This window comes from Scomber japonicus, chromosome 16 (genome assembly GCF_027409825.1).
Source record: "Scomber japonicus isolate fScoJap1 chromosome 16, fScoJap1.pri, whole genome shotgun sequence".
In the NCBI taxonomy this organism is placed as follows: Eukaryota; Metazoa; Chordata; class Actinopteri; order Scombriformes; family Scombridae; genus Scomber; species Scomber japonicus.
In genome coordinates this window covers 22,172,341-22,182,933 of record NC_070593.1, presented here as the reverse complement: position 1 = coordinate 22,182,933, position 10,593 = coordinate 22,172,341, and the positions used below count along the sequence as shown (strand labels likewise).

Sequence of the window (10,593 nt, the reverse complement as noted above, 5' to 3'; positions counted from 1 at the left end):
TGTGTGGGGTCTAGGTTTTCCTTTTCTCATCCATGTTGTTTTTCAGTTACTGTAAATGGGAGATGTTTATGTAATGTGTCTTATAGAAAATCTGTAGAAAAGGTTTCAAAAGCTAAATCTTTCAATTACAAATGATTGTCTGCGAGCAAAAAGCTAAAAGTTACAATATTACTCACATAGATATAGAATGTCTTATATTTTTTAAGTTACTTTGCACACAGGAAAGTCATCAAATGATACTTGATACTAAAAGCAGGCCTTTAAAACACATTTTAATATCAAGACAAAATCATGTAGTACCCCAAAACCGGAAAGGCCTTCATCATGCTGTTTGACCAAACAGTTTTGTGAGCAGCCATTGAGCTGCTTTTATTATATAGATTAGATCTCTGCAATACCCTTCAGGATGGCTGGTACAGTTTCAATAAAAAACAGATGTACTGTTGGGGAACTTTACAGAGTAAACCATTTGGTCCTGGATGTTCTATCTGTAAACCACAGTATGTTCCCTTGATGATCTCAATGGATAAGTCAGCTCAGATTTCAAGAAAGAGCTGCAGATAACCCTTCATGCCTTTTTTATAAAGTCATTGAGTTTTGTTGGTGTAAGATGAGGTGATATGTTTAAAATGAAATGCTACTTTTGGAAGACGGTCCCAATATTTTGTAGAAAACAAGATACAAAGCGCTCAACTCACTATAAGACCTTGAAGGCTGGGTGCTGGATTCTCAATGTACTTAAGCATAAGAAAAGAGTCCAGGACAGCACTCCAATTTGACTTTTTAATATTTCCACATATGGCAATAGTCATAACTTGGATTGTTCATCTTGGATTGCCACATGTTGCAGTAATTAAAAATGTTGAATTGGAGTGCTGTCCTCGTCCCCCAGTATTTTGTATGAAGTTTATATATTGTTTTACTGAAGCGGAACTGTTCAGGATATTTTGTTTACTATAGAGAAACCTGGGAAATTTGGTTATCACTATTGCTGGCAGCCTTTGTTGAAGACTCTCAAGTGTCCCAAAAATAAAGGCAGTCATTTCAATAGTCGAGTGCAAGTTACCACACACGAGCATTATTTTCTGATATAGTGCCTTTTGAAGCTAATTATTTTCTATGAATTCTGACGATAGTAAGTGTCATAACTTGGATTGTTCATCTTTTACAGTCTCATTTGACTCCTTTTACTACTTTGTCTTCATCAATACTTCTAATCAGCACTGGGTGTGTCCTCCATGTTTACTAATTGCCATGCATTTGATCATAGAAAATGCACTATTTGCAACATATCAGCAAATTATTAATGTATAAAGTGTCACCTATGTCAGTGATATCAGTAGATTATTAAAACAATAAAAAATGATGCTATTTTGGTTTGCCTTCAATTTTGTTACGACTCTTCTTTATCAGCTTGTCTTAAGTGCTTTAAACTAACTATCTTTCCCATATTGCCTTCTAAAATTGTTCAACTTTTGAGCAGTTCATACAAACAAACATGGTAATTAATGTATTAAATTCATACCAAACTGCATACACACATAAACATGCAGACACACTTATCCAAATCAAATTCAGTTAAATTCCATGAGTAGTTTTGAAAAAGATGATTTTGCAAATCTGAGTTTCTTAGGCAGGTCGTTCCAGAGATGAGGTGCTCTGACAGCAAAAGCTCTATTCTTTTAGTCTAATACCTGGATATGGGAACAACCAAGAGGTGCCTGCAGTTTGACAAGGGCACAGGAGAAAAATGTATGATAAGTTACATGTGATTTTTTTTTCATCTTAGCCTGAAGGAAAGTGTTTTCTCTCAGGTATGGAAAGTAGGCAAAATTATTCCAATATCTAAGAACTTTAGAAGAACTTTCAGTGGAGTGAAGAACAGATCCTTTACTATTGTTCCTGCTCTTAGTAAACTCATGGAATGACTAGTCTTTGATATATATATACACACACACATATATATATATACACACATATATATAGAAGTGAGCTGCTTCCCTCTCAGTGAAGGGTATAGTTTTGGAACAAGTCCATGAGGCCAAATGAGGCCAAACCTTTAGGTGCCACCCTGGGTAAACAGCTTATCTAGTCTTGTCATATGGATAAGATTGTAGCTAATATGGGAAGGGCATGCTCGCTCATTAGTAGGTGTACACATGTCTTTAATGATAACTCACTTAGACAGGTTACACAAGGTTAAGGTGTTGTTTCACCTTGACTATTGTTCAGTTGTTTGGTCAAGTGCAACAAATGAATTTGCACAAGCTTCAACTTGAGAAGAACTGCACGTCTAACTCTTCACTGTGTATACAAGGCAACTGTCAAGAGCATGCATGATGCTCTCTCATGGCTAAAAGTTGAGGACAGATTTTTAAGCAATCTCCTAGTTTTCTTTTGAAACATTTGTACTTTATCTAGGCTTAAAAGCTTATACTCTAAGATTTCATATATTAATGACAGACAAGGTCATAATAACAGACAAGTAACCAGAGACAGTTTTCTACTCTATTGTTGGGATAGTTCTGTGTGGGTATGAGGGCATGCTAGGTAGATGGGTGGGGAACCTGGGTTTTTGGTGTGAGATATGTGGGATTGGTCATCCATATCGTGTTATGTGTATTTATGTTGACCCCAGCAAGAATAGTTGCTACCATGGTTCCTCTAAGCAGCTGTGTAAGACTGTGTAAGCTTGCAGTTTTTACAGTGCGAAGTGGAGTTAACACATGTCAGTTTAGGGGAACTGCAGAGTTCAAGATGAGATCCGAAAGATCAAGAAAACTCAGAACTGTTTGTATGCAGGTCAGAAAAGAAAAATCAAAAACCTCATTTGAATGCAAGAACCCCTGGGTAGATTTACCAGATTCAGAATTGGTTGTGTACTATTTCACTGTGTAGCAATGCTGGCACAAAAAAGACCTTCATGAAGGAGTCAGAAAAAAACCTTACCTGCACTCTCCTCATCATAAAATGTGGCAATTCTCAATGTAATGGGACATCTACAGAAGCCTAATGCAATGTGTACTGATGAAGATAAAATTGAGCAAAAGGTATGTTTGGAGACAAAAAGCAGCATTTCATGAAAAGACCACCTTGACAACTGTTAAGAATGGGGTTGGACCTATCATGCTTTGAGATTGTGTTGAAGCCAGTGGCACAGGAAATATTGCACAGGTGGATCCCAGTAAATACTGTACCAGCAAATTCTTTTGGAATAACAGTCCACTGACTTACATATCTGATACTGATTCCCCAAATCTCAGCAGATTAGGAAGACACCTAAGAACCAGTTCCCAACCACAGAAAAAATACAAATGTAATAAATGTTTAAGGATGTTTTTTTATGAAAATAAAGCCTAGAGGATTTCATTAGGAAAGCAAAAACTCATGCACAAATAGCATTAAGATCTGTCCTACTGTAGATAGCCTATTGAAAAGTTTTGTTTTTTTATGTTCCCTCGAGCTAGACTCCAGAATGCTCCAAATCACCTTCAATCAGAAATACAAAAGACAGCAAAAAATATCACATGACATGGTTGAGCAATTTCCCAACTTTCTTTAACCAAAAAAAGGGTGTTGTCACTACCTGATTAGCCAAGAGGGGAATGTACCCAGTTTCTCTCAATTACTATTTGGGAGCCAGTTCCCACACCCTGCGCAACAGGTGATCTAAATAACCCCCCAGTTAAGGCAGAGGGATTTCAACATTCAGTTACAAAGAATTCAGAAAAGGGAAACGACAGCAAGTCCTAAGAATGAGTGACTGCTACTAGCATAATTGAAAATCTGTGGATAGATCTTAAAAGAGTTGAACATTGCAGAACTAGGAGCCTTTTGCCAGAGGGAATGTGGTAAAAACCCAAATTCATGAACTGAAAGACTTTTAGCTCGCTGCAGATAGTGTTAGTAAGCTGTGATATCTGCCAGAGCCCTAACCCTAACCACATACTGACCATGGAAGATGATACACTTTTGCACATGTTTTTATTTTAAACTTTTGTTCAATTCATAACACAAAAAGTAACTCAAGTAACAATGTGTTTTATGTTCCATATAGAGGCTGTGTTTACACCTTTTTAATTAAAAAAAGATATCACCAAAATGTGTTATGTGTCAAGGGTTGCTCTGTAACTGCATCAACACTTGAGCTTTAGGTTTCAGCTGCAATAGAAGAGCCCACCCTGTTCGTCCAAACAACTCTCATGCCAAAAGCCACTCCTTATTACAAATGACGGAATGCTTTATAGGTTATATAAGCTACCTTTGTATAAATGTCAACCTTTTCTTCACATTTCTGTGGCAATATTGGTCTTAATAAACAGAGAGAACAACATGGAGTGCTCACATGGCACAGCACCAATAACATCATAAATATTTTGATCTCCTCCAACAAGGTGACAGTAAGTCTACCTGTGAAATCATTGGTGTCATAGTGATCATCCACAGGATGACCTTGAGTTCTATCAGAGCTGACATTTTTATTTGTTAACTACATGATTAATCCTCCATATTAACCATTTGCTTAATTTGCCTGTTATTCTCTTATCTTAGGTTTAATCTTCTACTAGAGGAGCCTTAAGATTTCCCAAACCCACAACATTGACATTTTGTTTGTCTCAAAAACTAATTTAAAATTTAATGTGCTTTGATGTTGGTTTTCAAAATTGTGTGTGAGTATTTTACCGAAAAAATGTTCCACCTTAAAAACTCTGCATGTGATTTATAGTCATATCTGTAGTGGTTGCTGCTTGTTTGTGCCAACACAGCTGCACATCTGTTGTCCAGATTAGAGAATCAATTAAACTGAATTCAGTTTTATTTATATAGCACCAAATCACAATCAAAGGTATCTCAATGCACTAAAGTTATCTCAAGGCACTAATTTGAATTGATTATTAATGCTCACTAATCAGTAACTGATAATGTGGCTCCTAATGACTGTTTTTCACATTTATTTAAAGTGACTAATGTGGAGTGAAAGTCACTGGAGGTGCCTGCCCATCCAGATGATTGCGTAACTGCTTTTCATTGCAGCAATATTTAAACCTCAAGTACGACTTCTCTCCTCCTCACTCTCGGGTGCTCACAGCTTATTCTCTCTTAACTCGTTTCATTTTTGCAGCAAAATGGCAACAGCTGGTAAGGTAGGTATCATGCAATATGTGAGTATGCATATTTTCAAATGTGAAGACTTTTTATTAAGAAATTAAAAGTTTAAAATATTCTAGGTAATAAAACCAAACATCAGAAATATTTTAGCAAATTGCACATTAAAGTACTTTGCATTGATATTATTAAATGTACCTGATACCTGACCATACTATAGAAGAGTGTTTCATTGCTCATTGTGCAATGTTTTAATGTACATTTTTGCATATGCATGAATTACTTCACTAAAATCAATTTAGCATCATTATTTTTGCCATAAAAATGTAAAATAATAAAAATCAATGTATTTTTGTCTCCTCTGCCTCAGTGAAATGTTGCATGTTCTGTTTGGACTTGGCACATTAGTTTGAAGCTAGACTGTTCTGCGTAAATGTTGATATTGGCAAAAATGAGAGGCTAGTAGGCCAAAAAGATAATGGTGAAAGTCCAAGAGTTTTTTTCTAGTTCTGCAGTGGAAAAAAAGTTACATAATCTAAAAATGTCAAGGAAAAACAATTTGATTTATCAAATCTGAGGACAACTGATTTACTCAGTGGTTCACTCAGTGGTGCAAAGTCCTCCATCACATTTCAATAAAACTCTAAAGTTATGTGTGGACTTTAACCTCTTTAAACACTGTGAAATTAATGTTTACTGTTTTCCAGGAGCCTCTGGCATTCAGGCATTGAAACAATACTACTGTTAAATTGTACTCCACTGTTCAAATGTAGAATTTATTTTTTATATGCAGATAAAAAGAGATAGATACTTACTATCTATACTAGAGCAGCTCAAAACAGCACAATAACCCAACTTTTTTTCTGCAGTCTGAAAAAAGGTGTAGGCTGCAGGTTAAAATGTCAATACTTTTAACACGTGATGTTTCATGTGATGTTTTCAAGATAATTTGAAAAAATACAAACAAATCAATCAAAACAAGACAAAAAGTTGACCAAATCTTTCATTTTTAGAGCCATCAATTCAATAAAAAGTGAGTTTGTGGGTTAAAAAATGTGCAGTGAATGTGTGAAATCCATTAGTTTAATGGTCACTTTGATGAAAATGTGTACGGTGGCATGCACATCAATTTTACGCCTCTAAATGAGTACCCTTCCCTTGAAATTAGCACAAAGGATTAGCACTAATTAGCACCAAGGATATTAACATTATTTTATGGGTTTGACTAATGTAGCATGTTGCCTTTTATTGCTTTACCCCTCTCTTTGTTTGTTCAGATCAGATGCAGAAGAATTGAGTACATTAAGATGAGTTCAACAGTTTGAGACATTTGTTTTTTCTTTCATATTATAACAAATACTAAGAGATTCTTGAAATGGTTGATGTAGGTAAATGCAGTTCAAATTACACATGCTACTTGAGTCAGTGCTTGAAGACTGTTCAGCAAACTGTCACAGTACCTCCCGGGAAACTCATCCTAGTAAAGGTGAACAGCGGCAGCCTTCCTGAGATCTCATGCTGTGGTTTTTCATGTGGTCTCTCTGCCCTCTAGATCATCAAATGCAAGGCAGCAGTGGCCTGGGAGCCCAACAAGCCTTTGGTGATTGAGGAGATTGAAGTAGCCCCACCTCAGGCCAACGAGCTACGCATCAAGGTAAGAGTCATCCTCTACTCAACACACCCATGTACATACACAGGACTGTTTTGTGCTGCACTTGGGAGTAAGAATTAGTGTAGGAATGTAGTTTATAGTAGTGAGAGGTTACTTCTACTTTTTTGGACTTGACTACGCCAAAAGTGGGAGAGTAGTAGTGAGATCATCAAACTAAATGTCTTCTGATGTGTGGTTGAGGTGTAACAGGTTCAAGATATATCCTCAGAATGTAAATTAGTTAGTGTCTAATACAGCTCTGAGGCTCCAATGAGTAATAGTTTGACATTAACATTAAATTATAGTATGTTTCAATCAGTATAAATGGGTCACTAGTGTTACCGAACTCGCTGAGAGTGAACCCCTACATTTGAGCCTCTTTTAGATCCTGCTTTTGGCTGTACAGACTATGTGGGCAAGAACCACACATGACCACATAAAAACCTATAAAAGTTGGAAAACAGTAAATGCACTGGCAAACAAACATTGGAATAATATTCATTATGTAGCCACACACGACTGTAATGGGATAATCATTTTTCTGTGTGTCCATGTATAACCAGAAAAGCCTACATTGTACTAAGACTGTATATGCTGTAGATTGTCGCGAGCGGGGTCTGCCACACAGACCTGTACCACCTGTTTGAAGGTATGCATAAAGATGGCTTCCCAGCAGTTCTTGGCCACGAGGGAGCCGGCATCGTAGAGAGTGTTGGGCCTGGAGTCACAGAATTTCAGCCAGGTCAGTTAAACCTTACAACTTCAACAGTTGAATTTGTGTAATTGCTTGTGTTTATTTCCCTGTTAGACCAAGGGATATTTATGGCTAGAAATCTGTTTCACATTTGATTGGTTGGTTGGTTTGTATACTAGCCTAAAATGTATTTGGCAGTCATTTGACAAAATTGTTTTTGTCTTTCAGGTGACAAGGTGATCCCTCTGTTCATATCACAATGTAGAAAATGCCGCTTCTGTAAGAGCCCTAAGACCAACCAGTGTGAGAGTGGATGGTGAGCTCAGTCAAGTTTATCTCCAGCCATTCATCTCTTCCTTTTCATCTTTTAGTTTCATGCAGCCAGAATGTGTTTATAAAGTTACAGGCTTATTTGATAGTTTTTATCTAATGGATTTTATCCATGTGTCTCTATCAGTGGAGCAACTTTACTGTAGGTGCTCTTTGGATTTGATTGTGTTCACAAATATCCATTGCACCCTCTAATAGGACAGTCACAATGCACACATTTTTTCTTGGGTTTTATTTTTACTTCAATAAATTATCTTCTTCAGGGCCTCTGATCGTGTCGATGTGATGTCAGCCGCAGAGTCCAGGTTTACCTGTAAGGGCAAGAAGGTGCTGCAGTTCATGGGAACCAGCACCTTTTCCCAGTACACTGTGATGAACCAGATGTCTGTGGCGAAGATCGACCCTGCTGCCCCTCTGGACAAAGTCTGTCTCCTCGGCTGTGGGGTCTGCACAGGATACGGAGCCGCAGTTAACACTGCTAAGGTGTGTATGTTTGGCCAATGGTAATGGCTAACATGTATTGTTAATGGCTAACGTCCACAATAAAGCAATATTACTGGATTACAAATCTGAGGCAGGTTTCACTGAAGTTTTTAACTACTATAATGGAAAACTTCCACACTACTCTGCAATTATTGCTTAGGTCAGACATCTGAGGTGAAGCATACTGACTGTAGCACAATAACCAGGGAGAGATAGTGTTTGTTAATCCAATGTGAACTGAGGAAATTAAACCTAAAGTGTTGACCAGGGCCTTTGTCTCTGCAGGTGGAACCAGGCTCTACATGTGCTGTGTTTGGTATGGGAGCCGTGGGTTTGGCTGCAGTCATGGGCTGCAAGGCTGCAGGAGCCAAAAGGATTATTGCTATCGACGTCAACCCAGACAAGTTTGAGAAAGCCAAGGTGTTTGGTGCCACTGAGTTTGTGAACCCCAAGGACCACAGCAAACCCATTAACCAAGTGCTGGTTGAGATGACCAATGGAGGAGTGGACTTCTCCCTGGAATGTGTTGGGAATGTTGGAGTCATGGTAAGGGAGATAGAAAGGCTTTCATAGACATTTGATGTAATTTGGTACAAGATTATATTGAAGATTATTTCCCATGAAGTGAAGTGAAGAAGCATTAAAACTACAATCTTCAGTTTCTTCAGCTGTTCTAGTGATTTCGAACGTTATGGCTATGCACCCACTGACTCAGTGTATTTTCTCCTCATCTAGCGCAGTGCCTTGGAGTCCTGTGTGAAGGGCCTTGGTGTCAGCGTACTGGTTGGTTGGACAGACATGGATGACGTTGCTTTCCGACCCATTCAGCTCATTGCTGGACGCACATGGAAGGGCTCCCTGTTTGGAGGTGAGGCACCCGTCAGTCAAATTTGACAACCACCATTGACTGATAACACTAACTAACCCTGTCCTATAACCCAAAGCCTGCAGATGTAATCATTCAACCTGGAGTAAGATTTATAGGCACTCTCACATTATGTGTATATTCTCTGTGGCTCAGGTTTTAAGAGTAAGGACGGCGTGCCCGAGATGGTTAAAGCCTACCTGGACAAGAAGGTGAAGCTGGATGAGTTCATTACTCATAAAATGACCTTGGACCAGGTCAATGATGCCATTGAACTGATGAAGCACGGCAAATGGTAGATTTCTAAACTTTTTCCACTATTCGTGATTTACTTATTAGCTTAATAGATGAAGAGTTAATGAGAGCAAGTCTTTTGATTTTCTGTTTTGTTTTTGCTCCACAGCATCCGGACAGTCATGAGTGTTTCTCCACAATAAGACCATCGTGTTGCTTTAAATTAGCCCAAAGGAATGCACATATTAAAGAGACCTTCCAAGTAATGTACAATAAACATGCTTGACCTCGAACACTCAACAATATTCAGAGTAATCTGCAGCATTTATTCAATCATGTTTAGTGATTATTGAGCAAAATAAATTGACTAAACAGATAAAATGGTTGGCTTCCTTTTTTGTGGTCTGGCTTTGTTGTTTTAGATGTCATAGCCAAACCATTTATGTGTTTACTGAATTGTCTGTCATGTTACTAAATTGTTCTGCATTTTGTTTAGTGTGACAAAAGGGTTCTTGACAGTCTATCAGTTTTAGCACATATTTACCCAGATCAGCCAAGTAATATCACTGGTTGCTCAACGTGGCAGACAGTGTTATAAGTATTCTGCTGTGATGAGCTCCAAGATTTGTCCCCAGAAGTGCCTCTGCATTCTCAGCCAAGAGTTAATTTTGAAGACGACAATATTAAGGAGCAGCAGGAGCAACCCATTAAAACGTTTTTTGTTTAAAAGGCTCTGAAAACCCCTTTTCTCAATTCTCAGTTCTTCTTACTAAGAGTGATGGTGAGTCTGTTATGTTGGTGAGTGCACCACAGGAGACTAATGAACTTTTAACCAACTTAACATACATGGCTTCCCATACTAGACTCTTGGCTCTCTTGTTCTCTACTGTCATTATTGCAGCAGTCTTTATCCTATTCATAGTATTACAGAGCCACCGACTGGTGGGGGAGTGTAGTGTCTTTATTCAAAAATCCAAAGTAGAGTCCATCTCAGTTGCATGTTTCTGTAACAACAGGGTCCCCAGAAAATACACTGGTTTCTGCCATGTATGTTTTTTTGTTTTTGTCTGTGCTCATCTCACTGGTTTAATTTATGCAGGGCTCATTTGGAAAAATATAATACTACATATTTTCATGCACCAGTCAGAAGTTAGAAATATTTGAATCCAAATCTGATGACTCAACAACTAAGTGGATTGCCCTGACATTTTATACAGAGATTTATGAGCC

General features: G+C 38.0%; 1 protein-coding gene across 1 annotated transcript; it reads left to right on the top strand.

Annotated features, from left to right (window-relative positions):
• Nucleotides 1-5,024: 5,024 nt before the first annotated feature.
• On the top strand, nt 5,025-9,744 carry LOC128375030 (alcohol dehydrogenase 1). The gene is made up of 9 exons (XM_053335253.1): nt 5,025-5,144; nt 6,659-6,760; nt 7,358-7,499; nt 7,680-7,767; nt 8,045-8,264; nt 8,550-8,810; nt 9,000-9,132; nt 9,286-9,424; nt 9,533-9,744. Exons 1-9 carry the CDS (start codon nt 5,127-5,129, stop codon nt 9,564-9,566), a joined length of 1,137 nt encoding a protein of 378 aa, XP_053191228.1. The 5' UTR covers nt 5,025-5,126; the 3' UTR covers nt 9,567-9,744.
• Nucleotides 9,745-10,593: the final 849 nt, after the last annotated feature.

Bases quoted from the DNA above. Each gene is read 5' to 3' on its own strand.
- LOC128375030 (XM_053335253.1), top strand. The intron at 7,768-8,044 runs GTGAGCTCAGTC...TATCTTCTTCAG, and splicing joins AACCAGTGTGAGAGTGGATG to GGCCTCTGATCGTGTCGATG. The intron at 9,425-9,532 runs GTAGATTTCTAA...TTTGCTCCACAG, and splicing joins CTGATGAAGCACGGCAAATG to CATCCGGACAGTCATGAGTG.